The sequence below is a fragment of the Natrix helvetica genome (assembly GCF_964273705.1).
Source record: "Natrix helvetica genome assembly, chromosome: 4".
In the NCBI taxonomy this organism is placed as follows: Eukaryota; Metazoa; Chordata; class Lepidosauria; order Squamata; family Natricidae; genus Natrix; species Natrix helvetica.
The window spans coordinates 44,806,291-44,825,749 of NC_138550.1; the positions used below are offsets into that span (position 1 = coordinate 44,806,291).

The 19,459-nt window shown below is 35.2% G+C and overlaps 1 protein-coding gene across 1 annotated transcript in view; it reads left to right on the forward strand.

Annotated features, from left to right (window-relative positions):
- Window positions 1–19,459, forward strand: part of GBE1 (1,4-alpha-glucan branching enzyme 1) — a 124,264-nt gene that overhangs the window by 90,223 nt on the left and 14,582 nt on the right. Inside the window, exons 13-14 of the mRNA XM_081952065.1 lie at window positions 6,919–7,103; window positions 7,733–7,863. Of these exons, the coding sequence (XP_081808191.1) occupies window positions 6,919–7,103; window positions 7,733–7,863 (316 nt within the window). The remainder of the gene's footprint in view (window positions 1–6,918; window positions 7,104–7,732; window positions 7,864–19,459) is intronic.

Sequence of the window (19,459 nt, forward strand, 5' to 3'; positions counted from 1 at the left end):
GCACTTGTGAGTGATGCGAGCATGAGTGCACTTACAACCAGAAAACCAGTTGCTAAGACAAGTGCAGCCCACCTCTGGCTGTTTGTCAGATGGATTTCATTCCAAAATCAGCCTGGCCATGAGCACACAGAAGGGAAGGGAACTACAGTGCTGGGCTGAAGAAAAGAAACCTGGGATCATGAAGATCTAAGCTTCTTTTCTGCATCCCAGTGCTACAGTTTCCTTCTGTACATGGAAGGCAGCTCTTTTGGCCCATCCACTTAACCTGCGTGTTTGCTTAACAACCATGATGGATGGGGGGGGGGGGGGAGCCAGTATTGCTTCATTGAGTTGAGGGGAGTTGTCACATGGACCTGTCACTTAACCACAATGACATAATTAAAATTTTGGGCTCATTTGTGATCATAAATTGAACAGTAGTTTTTCTATTATTCCATTTTTAAAAATAGTTAATAGACAATTTATAATATATTTTTTCTCAAAGCAATAATAAGGAGTTATTTGACCAAACATCTTTTAATAACATTAGTATTAAGCATTTATATTTTTATTCTTGGAGTTTGACAGTCCATGCTATGAAATATATGTATTTCTTCTATGGCCCAACTTGATATAATTTTAGAAAATATTTTCTATTGAAAACTTAAGTGAGCTTTGTTTGGATAAATTTAATTTGCTCAGTGTAAAACATGGACTCACGTGAATTTCATTGTTCATGCAATGAACAATGTGTTGTGTTGAATGAATGTATCTTGTTACTAATGAAAGTAGATCATTGTTCAGGATCAGAGCCAGGGCCACATGCTTTCTGTATATAAAATGCCAAACACTATCTTAAGGTAAAGCATTCATCCATCAAGTCATGTGGAAGGTCTCAGCCATTATAAATTCAGTAACTGTAAATCAGAATATAAGATATTGCAATAGCTAAATAATATCAATTCAGAATTTCTTTTTCATACAGCAGTGCTAATAATACAGTGATGAATATGCACAGATGCATTTTTCAGGTTTCTGTTTGTATTTACACAAAACACAGCAGCGTGATTTGACCATCCTAAATAAAGAATTGATTTAACTCTTTTGTAACTGCAGACATGTCTGAAGACCTAGCTCTGTTGACTTGCTTGGACTATGATTAAGAGGGAAAGCTTTTAAATTTGATATATAAATAAATATAATTATATGCACTCAACAACTGCAATGTTACCTATATGGACAATAAACCTGCCCATTATTTCATGATGGGAAATAATTAAAACACACACACACACACACACACACACATATATATATTCTTTTTTTTTTTTTTTTTGCAGTGAAAACAAAATTTCTTTCAGTGAGTTAAGCAAATAGGTAAGCCAGAAAATTTTGAACATAAATGTGGATACTAATTGAAAAGATTTTGAAGACTAATGTACAATTGAAATAAGAGATGTCTCTTTTGGGTAAAATGGACAGACAGCTGGAAAATATCATGGAACTTTTTATAACTTTTTATACTATAAAAAACTCAGCTGAGAATGTTACCTAGCTTAGTAATGAAACTTTTGGAAACCAACTCACAGGCTCGGAGAATGAACCTTTACCTTCAGTTTTTATACTGCCTATATGGCAGTGGTGGTATTATATGGTCAAAAGTGCAAAGGTAGAGCGTTACTCACAATGGAGGAATGATTGCTGGAGATGACAGATCTTGCTGAGATGGTTGACATATTTTTGTACTTTCGTCTTTTTTCTTCCTTTCTCCTCTTTATTTTATATGTTGTTACTTTAAAAAAAACTTGTAACAACATTTATACAAAAATATAAGCTTATTTGTCCATCTATAAATTTGTAAATATGAAACTTTTTGTTTTAACTTATGGGACCTGATCTAAATTTGATAACATAGATATAATTAATTTGAAGTAGAAAAAACCCCAATCATATTTGATGATGAAATAGGGAAAATTTATGCAAATCTAGATCAAGTTAGCATTTTTGATGTTGGGATACTGGCCTTAGAATACTCTTGATGCTTGCAGAACAACATTTATAAAGATTCATCATTTTGCACAAGCTGCAGTGGAAATCATGCAGGTTTTTGAAAAGTAGATTGCAAATTGTTAACTTGAAAATATACAACTCTAAAGAAAATACTCCTTTAGAGTTAGTATATTCCTCATGCAAGATACCTATTTTCTAAAGGAGAATAATGTCTGCTTGGAAATTATTATACCTCAGGTGAATTTTATATTTTTGGGATTTACTTCCTGTGAGTTTTCTGTTATAATAGTATTTTAGACAACTCTATTTTGTAATACATGTGCAGCATAGAGCTAGATAAAATTTTGAACTTAGCCATTTATATATTTACCCATGGTATTTGTATGTGTGTAGTAGTAGTAGTAGCTTACAAGGATATAAATAATCATGGATTATAATTTTGCATGTCTATTGCTTCATACATATTAATTTATTCATGAAGCTTGACAGCTGTCATTTGGGAACTTCATTTTTTCATATTTTTAAATGACACATTTTAATGGCTCTTTTTAGAGCTAGTCTGTCTGGGGGAGTCTGCAAACATATCTTGACAGGGTTATTTCACACATTTTTGCACTAAGCTATGAAGGTACCAGATAGCTTTGTTGCTTGTCAATTTTGACACCTCTTTCAGTTTTCTTTGCAGTATAATTAAGTATCTAGTGGATCACCCAGCCTTTGTAGGCATGCTGATAGCATTTCTAGATAAACTGCTCTCAATCAGTGGTAAATGCAAGGGAGTTTTGAAATATCTGAAGAACTCCAGTAGCAGTCTTTATTTAAATATACTTTGCACTGACATGGTACTGATAAAGAATTATATAAAATAATCTCAGTTCTGCATTATAATTATTTCTGTGGATTTTGTGTTGTAGTTTTATAAATAAATATATTACTTTGAAAACTTGATCACAAAATAAATCCTTTATTGGATCTTTATTTGTACCTGAGGGAAAATATTCATATTTTATAATAAAACAAAAATATTCTAGCTTTGAAATTCTTAGGCTATTACAGATGTGGTTTATACACAGAATGAAAACAGCTGACCATTATCTACTTTTCTATCTTACTGTAGGTTCAGAGCATTGAATTCAATTCCAAAAAATCAATTATAGACTTCAGTATTTGTAGTTTATTATTATACATATTTTACATATTTTGCAGAAAATTTATACACTAGACTAGAGCAATGTGAGTAGATCATATTGTCAAATTGTCACCATTAGAACAGGGGAAAAACATGGAAAGTATTATTGTCTTCCCAAATCTTCAGGTGATTGGGACATTTAAAAAAAATATTCATATCTGAATTCTTTGTCTCTTTGTTTCTATTTATCAAATCTTCATCTAAATAGAAGCTTCAGAAAGCTAGGAGTAAGCATCAGTAATCTAGAATGCTAATTAGATTTCTAGACAAATTAAAGCAACCTTAGGCCATAGTCATGTGGTTATCATCAGAGAACTACATAATATTAGGAGCACAAGGGTTTCCTTTTTCATGGCCTATGGGTACATAGACTTATTCTTGTTAATAGATACAGTACATTAATGTATTATATAAAATCTCCACCATTTACTGTATGGTCTAAATTGAAACACACAAATTAATGTTTGCTTTTGCTACAATCAAGTGGCGAAAAGATACTGTTGTGATGTCATACATTTTATTTAAAGATATGATCATGTTATAGCTAAAGTCAGAGATGCTGTGCTACAATTTTGAAAAAAATATGCGAAATATATTTATAGAAAAACATATGCTGTAATTCCATATTTTGTAGGCTGTCAACACAATGATTAGGATAATAGTATATGATTCCTCTTGTTTTTTTTTTTTTCAAAAAGTTTTATTGGTTTTTTAAAACATTTATAAGGAAAAGGGTAAGTGGAATGGTTACAAATTTTGGCAGTTGCAAGTGTGGCAGACGCCCCCTCCCTCCAAACTCATAGGTTACATCTAAATATCAAACATTAATACATAATCATAAAAAATCAGCATATTAATTCTAGAAAAAATAATTTTCAATCGGTTTATATAGTTATGATATATAGTCTAGATATAATTTCATTATTACTTTCGGTCTGTTTATAACATTGTGGTTTTCTTATTCATTTTTGTGATCTGAGCTTTCTTGGTGTTGCCCCTTCACCCCCCACTGGCAGAGCTCCGGCCCCTCCCGTGTCCTGTGTGACCATTGTGGTATCTTCTGTTTTTTCTAGGTTCGCTTTATTTTTTTCCATAAAGGCCTGTGCCTCTATGGGTGTGTTGATTCTGATTCTTGTCTCCTCCCAGAATATCAGCATACCTTCAGGCATCAACCATCTAAACCACGCCCCCTTCTGGTATAGTTTATTCGCCAATTGCGAATAGTTTTTCCTTTTCTCCCTAATTTTTTGGGGAATCTGCTTCAGAATGGTTATCTCCCTGTCATGGTATGTCAGTGTTTGCCCCCTTTGTACACCCAGAATTTCATCTCTTGTGCTTTTCCTAAGGAATTTAATATGAACCTCCCTGGGTACATTGTGTGTTCTGGCATATGCTGAATTCACTCTATAGACCAGATCTATCTCCCATTCCATCTGCTGTTTATCTTTGTGTATGTATTCAGCTAAAATATTAGTCATAATGTCCCTTATGTTTTCCCCATCTGTTTCTATTACATTTTGAAATCTAAGATAAAAGGACATTCTCTCAAACTCTGTTTTCATTTGTTGGATATCAAGTTCTTTGTTTCCCTTCTGTAAAGCCTCTACCCCCCCTCTCGCCTCCGCCACCCCACCCTCCACAAGGTCCAGTCTCTGTGAGTTCTTATAAATTTGAACTTGATTTTCTTTAATTTCATCTTTCATTTCCCTTAGCTGTTTCTTGATTTCCTCCTGGCCCTGTAAAATTTGTTGAAGCATTTGTTGAAGGTCTATCTCTGTAGTCTTAGGTTGCATCAGTTCTGTTATCTTTGACTGTGTGGCTGGACTGGATGTTGCAGATGTTGGAGCAGAAATGGCAAAGCCAGGTTTTCCAGGAGGTGGTCTTTTTGGAGACATGGTTTAAAAAGCAAAGAGATCAGTCAGTGTAGAAACTGGGCAGCTGGAGAAGTAGAGCAGGTAGGCGAGTCCAGAAGGCAGAGGATCCAAACAGGTGGGAGTTTCTTTAGTCACTCTAGCAATAGATGAAAGTTTTTTCTCCAAAGAGTTCAGAAAATCACAATCCACAAGAGATTCCTCTGGGCGACTCAGAGACAAAGACCGGAAGCCTGAATTTTAAAGGTGGAGTCAGGTTTCACAGTTCATGAAGACAACGGAAGTGTGCCATCTTGCCCTGCCAGCTTTGGGCTCAGAGGCATAAAAAAAAAAATTTAAAGTTCAAAAAGTTCTCAGATCATCAATAAGTTCTGGATCTAAGTCCCATGAAAAGCACTTTTGCTGGGGTGAGGCATCGTTAGTTGGCTCTCCCCCCTCCTCCTTCCCCTGGGGGCGAGAGCAGAATTTTAACAAGCCGCTTGTCCAAGGGGGGGGGAATCCCCCTCCCCTCTAGCCGCTCCTCAAAGAGTGAATCCGAAAGGTTAACTTTTAAAATTACTGAAAAGTCTATCCATTCAAAAGTAAGGGGATGAAGAGAGGAAGCATCTCACCGCACCGCTGCTGCTTCCTTCAGTTTTGCATTCTCCGATCGGCATGGGGCGATACACAGGCGCGTCCTCCAAAACTGCTCCCCGGTGCCTGGAGCAAAGCGGAAAAGCCCCCACCAGCCGCCGCCGGTGCCAGAGCCTTCCGCGAGCCGCTCCTTCGGCAGGGCGCCTCTTCGGGGCGTCCTGTGCCCCCCCCCGAAGACGGGGGAAGCCCACCGAAGAGCGGGAGCGGGCAAAGTCCTTGCCCGTCGCCGTAGCCGCCGGAACCGGAAGTCCTATATGATTCCTCTTGAGAGTCAATTTGGTGTAATGATTAAGGCATCAGCCTACAAACTCGGGGAGCATGAGTTGTAGTCCCACCTTAGAGCCGCAGTGGTACAGTGGTTAGAATGCAGTACTGCAGGCTACTTCTGCTAATGACTAGCTGCCAGCAGTTTGGCAGGTTGAATCTCACCATGTTCAAGGTTGAGTCAGCCTTCCATCCTTCTTAGGTGGGTAAAATGAGGACTCAGATTGTTGGGAGCAATATGCTGACTCTGTAAACCGCTTAGAGAGGGCTGCAAAGCGGTATATAAGTCTAAGTACTATTTCTTGCTATAAGGCATAAAAACAGCTGGCTGACCTTGGCCAGTCACTTTTCCTCAGCCCTAGGACGGAGGCAAAACCACTCCTGAAAACAATTTTTTTTATATCAACTGTATTTGGAACTTCATTTCCTACCTCTTATAGCCTACAAGTCTAAAATTTTCAACTAGAGAGAATTGCAAAAGACAATGTCTTGGTAAATGCTTCTTTCCTTTTTTCATCAAATAGATGGGGTGACTTTGAGAGTAATAATTAGTTCAAACTTGTCATGGTCTGTTCAATTCCTTCTATAATCCATTATATTTTGTAGGAAGTCATCTTGATTGATTTACTTCAACTCTGTTTCCTCAAAAAATCTAATATATAATGACAAATAGGTCGGAGTAATAATTTTTAAATTGCTTTCCTACTCATTAAGTTGGTACGATTTTTAAACAGTACATGGTAATTGAGGAGTACAAACTTGCTCAATTTGTTTAGTATCTAACAACACAATTTTTTTACAGTATCTAAAACATCATGGATAGTTTAAAGATTTCAACATTTACATTGTAACAACAGCTTTTAATATTGTTTCAGGGGGGTTTTGCAACAGTGTTTAAATACTTTTTCCAAGGATATTTACCGAAGATCCATTTATTTTTCATGTCTTTCCATGTTTTTTTTAAAAAAATAGGTAATGAATTTGGACATCCAGAGTGGTTAGACTTTCCTAGACAAGGCAATAATGAAAGCTACCACTATGCAAGGAGGCAGTTTAATTTAGCTGATGATCAACTTCTTCGCTATAGATTCCTAAATGTGTTTGACAGACATATGAATAAATTGGAAGAAAAATTTGGCTGGCTTGCATCACTTCCGGTAAAGTATATATAATTTTAAAATATTATATAACAGTTTTCACTACTAGGTACATTCAACATTTTAATCAGAAAGAAATTTCATTTAAAAAAATAATGAAGTCACTATTCATATTGCATATTGTTTAAGACTGTTTCAAACAAATTATTTGTCTTGATTCTAAAATTTTATATCCAACATAACACTGTTCTTCAGTTTGATTTGTTGGAACACATGCCTTTAAAAAGTTATATAGAGGTAAATCCATTCGTATTTTTCAAAAGGTTTATTCATTAGATACTTAAAATTTCCTTTGCAACAAAAAGTACAAAAATTTTCCACTTTCTGATACATTATATTTTTGCTTCTTGTGTTCATCAAGAATATGGTTAACTTTAAACTAAACCATATGCTTACTTGTTTCAGTTATAAATGTTTAATTCAATACATAATATATTAAATTTAAGTAATTTAAATTAATGGTACAATGAAGTGTGTTAATGCCTTCTGTTTGCATGAGATGCAGAGAGAAACAAAAGGTTCTTCAAGGACACTCATGGAGATGTTTCCTGGCAAATATTTTTTGTTTCTATGAAGTTTGTGTTCAAATTAAATAGTATATAATGTTACTTTTATATTATTCCTTGCAGGCCTATGTGAGTGAAAAGCATGAATCAAACAAAGTTATTGCTTACGAAAGGGCAAATCTCCTATTTGTATTTAATTTTCATCCATCTCAAAGTTACACCGATTACCGAGTAGGTGTAGAAAAACCAGGAAAATATCCTTTTCTCTATATCTCATTATATTTTGTTTCACATATTGCAGTGAATGATAATTTATGGAAAAGACAATGACATCACCCTCTGCTGTTTTAACTTTGGCATACAGATAGGTCTCTATTACTTTTGATAATGAATCCCAGAAAATGGTCACATTATTCTAGTGTACACTATTCAAAGTGATATTTCTATGGAAGACAAGATAATCGGTTTCAATGAAAACAGTCAATGACCATTTTTAACGTGTGTGTGTGTGTCTGTGTGTCTCTCTGTGTGTAATACAACTGTAAAAGATTAAAAGTATACTACAACTTAAATTTTTTTTTAAAAAAAATTAAGTAGTTATAGGACCAAATCTAAATATAATTCTTAAAGGTGACAAAAACACCTTTATTCTATTTGGAAATATTGTTTAAATCAAATATAGCTATAAAATAAAAAGAGATATAGATGATATAAATATAGATATAGATTTCAGCTGAATATTGCCTACCTTTAGAGACCCTTTAGGCTTCATCTATCTATCTCAAATATAAGAATAACATGAACTACTAAGTTATGACTATGGAAAGGATGCACAAAAACTCTGTTACCAATCTATATATAAAATAAATATAAAAAGAATAACATGAACTAGGAGAATCATACTGGTGTGGACATTGTCCAAATTAACAAAGTCCACATCAAATGTTAGGCTACCAGAATAATCTGACAAAATAATGGACTACTGGAACAAACCATGATTGAATGAAACAAGAGAACCTAGAATTCATCAACCATTGTCCACAGTTTTGTCTTATGTTTACAATACAATCATACAAGGTATATGATTAGAAGGGATTTTAAAAAGCTGTTTAAAAGGGCACAAAGGTAGCATCTGTTGTTAGTTCCTTGATTAGGCTGTTGCTTACTGCTTGATTGTCTGGCTGAATATGCAATTTCTTAATTAGGATATTATTTAGCAATAGCACTTAGACTTACAGTATATACCTGTCCATAGTGCTTTATATAGCACTCTCTGAGCAGTTTACAATGTCAGCATATTGCCCCCAACAATCTGGGTACTCATTTTACCAACCTGAAGGATGGAAGACTTAATCAACCTTGAGCACTACCAGGATCAAACTCCAGGCTACGGACAGAGTTTACCTGCAATGCTAACTATCATACCACCAGGGCACCTGCTTATTTACTGCTGGATTGTTTGTCAGTCCTGTTTATCTGGATGTTGATTGCTGGTGAGGTTGTGTACTCTTTTTGCTGTTGCTTTTGTTTCCTTTTTAGTTTTTTATTGTCTTTTTTGAAAGGTATGTAAATGTTGTTTATGTGCCTGTTGATTGCTAACTTGTCTGCATGTTGGGTTTCCTGTAATTATTTCACATTTTTGAATTTAGCTTAGATGCTGACAGTTTTCCAGTTGAAATTATGGCTGAGTCTGTTTATGTATTGTGAAATTAAGGATATTTCCTTGTATTTTCTGATTGATAGTTGGTGTTCATGGATGCACTCTACTAGCCTTCTTCCTGTCTGTCCTACATAGTAATTGTTACAGTCCTTACGTTGTGAATAGTTCAGATTTTTTTCTTTCTAGACTACTGGATTCTTCTTAGACAATTGGGTTGGAATCAAAAGGACTAGAACATCTTAGTAGAAATCAATATCCAGATGACAACGATTAATATCAGATGAACAATCAAGCAATAAATAACAACGTAATTAAAGAAGTGTCAACCAACTGTCAATTTTCAGTGTAGACTATGGCCTCCGAATGTCTTTGTGGTCTACTATCCAAGTACTAACCAGAGCCAATTTTATCTATTTTCTGAACCCAAAGAATGTCAGTCAGGTGCTCCCATTGATTTTGATTTTGATATTACTGCTTATTTATTTCATTAATTAATCCATCATTAATGGATTTGTAAATTCCAGGCAAGCTCTATGAATGAAGAAAAACTATGTTGAAATGAACTGTAAAAGTACCATGTGAATACATAGGATGCCTGTACTGGTAGTCCTCAGCTTACAACCATTCATGTGAGGGCTTTACAGGGGAGCAGCAGCTCTGAGCTTCTATTTTGCCCTATGTATAGCGTGGACAGGTCTAGGTTGCTGTCTCTTCTTGAAATTGTCCCTTCTGGACCTGATGGCTGTGATTTGTTTGTGCATTGCCTTGGGGATGTCTCCTCGTACATCACCTCTCAGGTTTCCAGGTTTTTCTTGAGAGCTGTGACCATTAGAGGAGAGAGCTGTAACCTCCCTTAGTTGGGCTTTTGGTGATTGGCTGCTGTGTCTCTTTTGTAGTGGTCGTGTTTTGGTCTGTGACTGTAAATAAAGTATTATTGTTATTATAACCATTCATTTAGTGAGCATTTGAAGTTACAACAGCACTGTAAAAAGTGACTTATGACTGTTTTTCCACACTTACCACCATTGCCACCATCCCCACAGTCATGTTGTCAGGGTTCCAAATAGCTTCCAAAATTAAATCAGAGTCCCAAGGCAAAACATTCCTCAAAGTTCCAATTTATTAAGAGAGCCATGTTTGCACATCTGGGAAAACCCGAATCTGAAAGCTTCCTGGTTTTCCCCACCCAGTTGAAAGTTCAAGATCTTGCCCCCACACCCACAAGTCCATCACATAGTCCAATCTTCCACTGCCATGCTGGCAGTTCCACCCATCCAGTTCCGTTCAGGTGCACAGGTACAAAGACAAAGGATGACCTTGGCTTTCTAGAAAGAATTTTGTTATGGCTAGATATCATCTAACTCTGTACATTCCCCCCCTTCCATTTTCCCACAATAGAAAGTGCATAGTAGAATAATAGAAAGTGTGGCAGGCCAAAGATCCAAAAGAAAAGATGGCTGCAGGCCAGACACATATATTCAGAATTCAGACACTTGGCAACCGTATGACGGTTGCAATGGCCTGGGGTTATGTGATCACCTTTTACAACTTTTTGACAATCAAAGTCACTAGGAAAACCAGATTCCCTTAACAACCATGCTACTAACTTAACTGCAGTCCTTCCCTTATAAACTGTGGCAAGAAATTGTGGTCATAAGTCTAGGACTATTTGTTGCATACATCCCAAAACTCAGAAAATGGACTTAGTGCTAATAGTATTTACATTCATATCATACCTAGTCTCAACACTATTAGCAGCGTGTATTAATATTGCTTGTATGGATCTATAATGGTTTACATATATTTCTAGTCAGAGTCAATTTCAATACAGCATGTCATCTACATAAGGATAGAATGTACCATAGCTTTCAGTCTTGAGACAGGCAGCTAAGTAATTATGCATTTTCCCAGCACTTGGTCTACATCACCAAAGTTAATTGAGCTAATGGCAGTTTTAAATTATTATTTATGTTGCTGCATTGACTAAACTGGAAAATTAGGAAAGATAAACTAATATAAAACTAGTATTATAAAACTAATAAAAGTCTAATCTTGTGCTTAGAAAAGCCCATAATTACTAAAGTAATTTCAATAAAAATAGCAATGTTGTTCCATATCACTCTAGAACGAACATTTTGCTTCAAACAGACTCTGAATATATAAATTTTGTTTTGTAAATTGGAACAGCTGTTTCAAGCTTAGAATATTTCAAAGTCAGAATAATTTTAGACCTGTTCTGTTCCATGCCTTATTGGCTTCAGCATGAAGAGGATCCTTATTTCCATACATGATTACTTCAGACAATTGCATAGTGTTATAGAAGTAGTAGTTCTATGATTTCGAAGTTAGAAGGAATGTAAATATTCCAGGAAGTATTACACGTGTTTCCAGGTTATGGTTATGGTCACACACACACAGCCCTTGTCAACAGCCACAGTCAAAACACTTTCAATCAAACATTGAGGCACAGCTAGTTCTCTGGAATACACGGAGACCTAGTAAATTTAAAGTAACAGCAAAACTTTACTGTTATAAAATAATTTGTCCTTTTTCTCTGTAACACACACATACTGTCACCCACATGCATATCCTTCTCAACTATGCTGCCAGATACCAGCCAGACAGTTGGAAGTTGCCAAGTCTAAATCCAAAGATGACTCAAATAGTAAGTAGAATTAAGGAATCCTTTTGTCTCCCAAAGTCCTTATGTTGTTGATTCACAACACTGGCAGCTACACTTGCCTTGCTGATTTTCAAGTCTGGTAGCTATTTTTTTTAAAACAAAGTTTTATTGGTTTTTTTGAAAAATAGCAGGGAAAAAGGTAGTGGAATGGTTACAAATTTTGGCAGTTGCGATGTGCGGTAGGTGTCCCCTCCCTCCATACTCATAATATACATTTACACAAAATTCATTACTAAATAGTAATATATAGTCAGCATATGAGTTCAATTAATAATTTTGAACAATTTATGTCAAGCAGATTTTCTTATTCATTTTTGTGATCTGAGTTTTCTTGGTATTGCCCCATCTCCCCCCGCCGCCAGAGCTCCGGCCCCTCCCGTGTCCTGTATGTCTGTTGTGGGATCATCTGGTTTTTCTAGGAGAGCTTTATTTTTTTCCATAAAGGCCTGCGCCTCTATGGGTGTATTAATTCTAACTCTTGTGTCCTCCCAGAATATTAGCATACCTTCAGGCATCAACCATCTGAACCACACCCCCTTCTGGTATAGTTTCTTCGCTAATTGCGAATAGCTTTTTCTTTTCTCCCTCACTTTCTTGGGGATCTGTTTCAGGATGGTTATTTCCCTATCTTGGTATTTCAAAGCTTGCCCCCTTTGTGCACTCAGAATTTCATCTCTTGTACTTTTTCTGAGAAATTTAATGTGTACCTCCCTAGGTACGTTGTGTGTTCTAGCATAGGCTGAGTTCACTCTATAAACCAGATCTAGTTCCCACCCCATCTGTTGTTTCTCTTTCTGAATGTATTCAGCCAAAATACTTGTCATAATGTCCCTTATATCTTCATCATCTGTCTCCACCACATTTTGAAATCTAAGGTAAAAGGACATTCTCTCAAATTCTATTTTCATCTCTTGGGTGTCAAGTTCTTTGTTTCCCTTCTGCACCCCTTCCATCCCCTCCCTCATCTCAGCTGTCCCACCTTCCAAAAGATCCAGTCTCTGTGAGTTTTTATTAATTTGGGCCTGGTTCTCTTTAATTTCTTCTTTCATCTCTTTTAATTGTCTTTTTATTTCCTCTTGTCCCTGTAGAAGTTGTTGAAACATTTGTTGGAATTCAGTCTCTGTGGTTCTAGGTTGCATCAAAGCTGTTATCGTTGATTGTGTACTGGGACTGGATGTTGTAGATGTTGGGGCAGAGGCAGCAAAGCCAGGTTTCCCAGGAGGTGGTTTTTTACGAGACATTGTTTGTAGAATAAAGAGTTCAGTCAATACAGAGAGTGATCAGTCAGATAGGTAGAACAGCCAGGAGGGTCCAGGGGATTAAAGGTCCAAGCAGAAGGTGATTTTTCTAGTTACACTGGCAGTAAGATAAAGTTTTTCAGACCAGGGAGTCCAAAAAGTAGCAATCAACAAGAGATTTATCTGAGTAGCACGGAGACAAAGACAGGAAGCCTGAAGTTTTAAAGGTGGAGTCAATTTTCACAGTTCATAAAGACAACGGAAGTGTGCCATCTTGCCCTGCCAGCTTCGGGTTTAGAGGCATAACAAAGTTTTCAAAGTTTCCAATATTTCTAGATCATCATTGCGTTGTAGAGTTAGATCCAAAATTCGCTTTTAGTAAGAGCGTGACATCATTGGTTGGCTCTCCCCCTCCTCCTTCCCCTGGGGCTGAGAGCAAAATTGTTTCAAGCCGCCTATCCGAGGGGGAAGTCTGGTAGCTATTGATGGGACTTGGGAAGGAGTTTTCCATGTGGCCAGGCCCAACTTCCTTTGTCCGGTTCATGTAAAAAAAAATCATTTATTTCCTTAGCTACTTGGTTTCTTCTTAACTACCTCCTCTAACGGAGGTTTTAGACAATATTCCTGGCTTTTGTTTACCCTCCTTATGTGCCAGCTTTATCTTTAGGTATGGCAGCTTCAGTCTAGTCTCACAGAAACCACTAGCTATCAGCTGGAAGTCCATGATAATTATTGGAAGTATAGTCCAAAGTTAATGATACCACCTACTGCAAATATAAAACTTAAATTCTTGTTCTTACTATACCACCCATTAATGCATATTCTCTAAAATAAAATTTTAAAATAGTATTTATTGGGAAATGTGGGTACTGGTAGTATGATGACACTATGAAACAAATATTTTTAAAAATCCATAGGAAAGATCTCTTCCTATCAGTTACAAATAAACAACACAAATGTCATGTTCATATAGATCTTAAAATAACTTCTATTATCTGTGGAGATTTCTAGCTTAGACCTACATGAGAATGATTTCATTGAGATGAATTAAGTATTAGGAGTGGATAGCTAATATCCTTTCTCTCTAGCTTCAACATGTATATCTCATAAACAACAAGTGGACCTTTCAAAAAAGTTTATGTGGACAGCAGTGGAGGATAGAACATAGAACATGGAATAATAGGGTTGGAAGAGACCTTGGAAATCATCTAGTCTAAGTCCCTATCCAAGCAGGACTCTATATTATTCTGGACTAACTCTGTTCTTGAAAACCTCCAGTAATGGAGTACCCACATCTTTCAGAGATAAGGCATTCCACTGATTAATTGTTCTCGTGGTCAGGAATTTTCTTCTTAGTTCTAGGTTGGATATTTTAAGGAATTTATAAATATTTAAGGATCTTTTAAGATATTGCTGGAACAGAATAAAGTGCTACTCTCCAATAGCCTGGGGCAAAGGAAAGGTGGAAAGCATTAAAAGGACTCAACAATTAGGACTAGAAAAGAAAAATGCGTAGGTTTATGCAATTGATAACCCATTTATAGTGTCCTGAAGTGCCTTGACAAATCAACATCAAAAAGAATATTGTTCAGTATTATTCTATCTTGTTTATATACATCAAACTGTGGTGTTTACATTGGTTGATAATTCAGAAGAATACATTTCATTGAATTCATTGACTACTAGGTAGACTCTTTTCTTTTATCCTAATATGTGTTAGGTGCAATATGCTTAGATTTGCATATTATAGATGCAATATGCTTAGATTTGCATATTATATATAAGGCATGAAAACAATTTAACAGGTTGAGCAAAGATACACTAATGCAAATTCATACAAGAATGGAAGAATATGTCAGTTCAATAGCAATGTAAATAATGGCTGATATGACGTGAAATCTTGGGAAAATTAACATCAACATTCAGATTACATCCATCTTTGAAAAAGCAAATTAAAGTTTCCTGACATTTGTAAGATGCACCTAGAGCTTCTAATGAGCAAACAAGGTCACTTGGAATGAGTCACTAGAGACTGATTGCCCAAGGCGAAATTGTCTCTTTGAGCTGCTTGCTTGTTCATGCTTTGAAGTGCACTTATGTAAGTGTCCCTGGTTATTAGAATTCAATCTTTACATAAAATGGAGACAAGTAATTTAACTTAAGATCACAAAATGCCAACTTTCATCAATATGCTTAATCTCATACAGCTAATACTATTAAAATATGAATGTTTTTGCAATATTATTCAAATACCCCTACCCCCTTTTTTATTAGGAAGATTATTTTATTTTTGATAATGGATTGCACACTGATTATTAGTTTGTAATTACTTATGTACAATCACAAGTATGTAACTATACAAATATAAGAGTAACTCTTGGGATTTTCTGAAAAGTGCTATGTTTGCATACTTTCTTTGAACAATGTTTTCATCTCTTCCTCCTTTTCATAATCCAATATATTTGATTCTTCAGAAAACACATTAAACATTGTAGGCTCCTGTAATTTCAATATAAAGCTGAGGGTTCTTCAAATAAATCTCTCCAATATACAAATTGATGGAGATATAATTGCAAGCCAAATAGTTTATACTTCTTTGCATATTACTGCAGTATCAGTTAATATTGCCACTTCTCCATTCTCTTTGCTAAAAACCTAAACATTTTATACTTGCAAAAGCAAGAGGATATGGATAAAAACTGGGAGCTACCTCATAAATCCTTAAATTATCTATCTTCAGTTTCATGGAGGAAAAACAAATGGATATAAATCAAATAAAATTGATTAAATTCATTTAGGGGTTTCTTTGGTTCAGTTTTTTGTTTGCCACAAACAGTTCAGCCTTTGACTGTTTAAAAACAGAGCAATAAAATGTTTTTCTTCAACTTCCCTTCAGCTATCCAAGAAAGGTTTCTATAGAAGAAAAAAGATAACTATTTTTTCCCAAAAAAATAGGTAGCAGTCTAGGGAGAAAACACTAGAGTAATTATGAATTTTTCTACATACATAAGCAACTGAATATATAGATAAATAGCCTCTATTCACACAAAAACATGGTAATTAAGTGTGAGATATAATAAATAGTATCAGATTCTCACTTTAGTATCACTCTGCATTAAGGGTCATTGGTTCTGCTCTTTTAGTAGTGAACACAGTACAGATAACACATTTGTTTCCAAACTGATCACCATTAATATTTCTTTTATTGCTTCAGCTAATGTAGGAGGTTAAAATAGCCAAATTATAAAAGTAAGTTTTTTTTTTCTTAAACTGATACTGCATTTATCATTCAGGAGTTCCAGAAAACATATATTGTTTAACAATATATTTTGCAATTTGTTTCTCAGCAGCAACCTTGTGTATTGCAAAAGGGGGACATTTCGAAGCAAACATCCATATATATTTTTCATTTCAAAATTTTCTTGATTACATTTTTCCAAATTCAATAATAAGTATGTTGAGAAATAATGAAGGTACAAGTAGCATAGAAAGATATTGTCACTGCTTTCTTGGTTATTATTTTCAAAATATATTTTTCTTTTTAAAATTTAAAAAACTAGAACACTTGCTCAGTAAATTTAAATGTAAAATTAAACATTACAGATTTTTTGTAGCAGTAACAAATGATAAAATCAAGCATATATTTCGAACAAGGTAAACAAGAAGAGGCATTAGTCTTACATTCATAAACCATGATGTGTTTATTGGTACTGTATTGAAAAAGCCATCAAAGATCAAATAACAGCTATAGGTTTCTGTGAGGTTTATGATACCAGTAATAAAATTCGGGATTTTTCAGATCATAATGTGGAGTCCAGGCTTTGGAAGATTGAAATTTTAGTCAAATATTAATACAAATCTAAACATTTCTGTGATTGCTAGAACATCTAACGGTGACTATCACAGACAAGAAAACTTTGGAGGGGGGGAGGGAATATGAAGGAGAACAAATGAGAAGCATATTAAAACTGGAACAACTTCAGTAAAAATAAGTCTTTATATGAGTAAGACTCTTATTTAGTTTCCCAGCATAATGTATGGAAATGACAAAAGGAAGAACAGTGAAGAAATCTTAAAACACAAGAATTATTATGTTAGAAAATGCCACAGGAGTATCAGGGGCACTACGTATGAAAAAGATATTAGGAGAAATTATAAAATGAAGGAGGCTATGGAGAGAAATGTCTTCAAATGACAGGAAGAAAAAGTAACATTAAATAAGGCAGAAAAAATACAGAGCAATTTGGCAAAAATGCCTTTGGGCCCAGCAGATACTTTTTAGCATAACAGCTTTTATATTTTAATATATCGTTTTCCTGAGGCTTTCCAAATTTGAATGTGGAGATACCTGGCAACAAAATAATTGGTTTATAATTGGGTATAATTTTTAATTGCTTTATAGCTTCTCTATCACTTGGTTTAATTTAGATGTTTGTATCTAATTTTTGCTTCTGTGCCTTTGACAGACTGGTTTTTTTACAGCTTCACTCAGCCTTCATTGTGTTTTTTCATATCGCTAGTGACTTAACAGGTCCAGCTGCCATCAACACTTCACGTACTTGTTTTACCTCTATAAATGCATAATGAATCATTTCAGCAGTAGGCTGGCACCTGCTGAAATCATATTTCAATGGAGAAGCAGCAGTAAAGTAATCCAAAGTATTTTGATCTCTTTGTGGTAGGCAAGGGAGAACTAAAAATGATTGTCAATATAAACAATTACTGGAAGAAAGTTTCTGCATGCTGTTTTAGGAGTTTTTCTGGGTCAATCCTCTGTGAAACATGCTGACTTAAGCATCAACTTTGAACACATTGTAATACGTTTGCAGAAATTTAGGTCAAGCAAAGGCTGCCCTAAGTAATTTTCATCATTTAATTTTTCACAAACAGTTATTAATGTAAAAGCTTTATTAAATAATTTCTGTAAGCTATAGTTGTTGATCAGAATCTTTCAGCGTTCTGAGAGGAAATTAGTCCCATTAAGGGAAAGTAGTAACCCCTTGAGCATAAAAACAGTTATATCTTGTAGCAGAAGTTCAGTTTGCCATTGCTGTGGTGAGAATTTATCAACACATGATATAGATTCAGACTCTATATTGGAATATGTGCATGTGCAGTATTTTCACATGGTGTTATATCTGTATATTATCACTCTAGTAGGAAATATATTGTTCTAAGCTAGGGAGAAAAATGTTCTGTGTGGGAGACTGTCAGCCCTTTCATTTAGGCCAAGTCAGGAAATTGCATCCATAAGTCGGGTTGGTATTCTGTTGATATAGGCTTACTAACAGAACCTGACTTTTTGCCTCTCCCCTTGTACATTCACGCAAATTAGGGAAAAGTCAGTCTAAGCTTGTTCTTCGTGTCTTCTGTTTTGTAGGCACATTTTTGTAACCCTTATTTCTCTAAGATCTTTTTCTTTCATCTCACCACATATACACCCAGACACACACATCCCTGTCTCTTTACAGGCATGAAGAATTTTGGAACAATATCTGAGGATAATGCAGAAGACAGGAAATTAGAGCTCTCTACTTTCATCAATTCGAATGACTTGGTCTCAGATTTAGCCAAGGATCTACAGTATTAAGTACACTGCTGGAATAGAAAAGTTATAGTTGCCATATCAGTATTAATTTGTATCTTTGGAAAGAAAGAAGTCTATCTAACAAAGTAAGGATATTCAAAAAAACCTTTGGGAAGGACTTGCTAATGCAACAATGTTACAAATAAGTCTCAAAGAAAATGCAGCCTAATTCTAGTTATGTGGCAGAATAAGAAATCTGAATTAGCATTTAGAAAGTATGATTGAATGATTTCAAAGGTTGTGGTATCCTAATAAATTTATAACAGCCTTTCTTACATTATTAACTGGACCTGTCAGAATTGCCATCTCACTCCTGTGCTTTGCATCGGGTTGGACAATGAGAGGTCAACAATGGGAAGCGACAAAGGGAGAAAATTTAACCATGAAAAGTTGGTGCGCAAAGTTCAGTTTTGACTTTTCTATACTGTAATATACTTGGCCCTTGATAAAGTAAACCTTTTACACCGAATGGAGTTGAGGGCTGTTCTTGCTTAAGGGACCAAGCTGGAACAGGGCTGTCATCTACAGACTTTTCTTGAATATATGTATGTGTGTTTATTTGTGGATGCATGAATGGTATTTGACTTTTTTTTACTGTAAATAAATCTCATAGCTTTTCATTTTTAAAAGTTTCCATTGTATTAAGTTTCCTAATAATTCCCTGGCTTTCCGCTTGAAACAT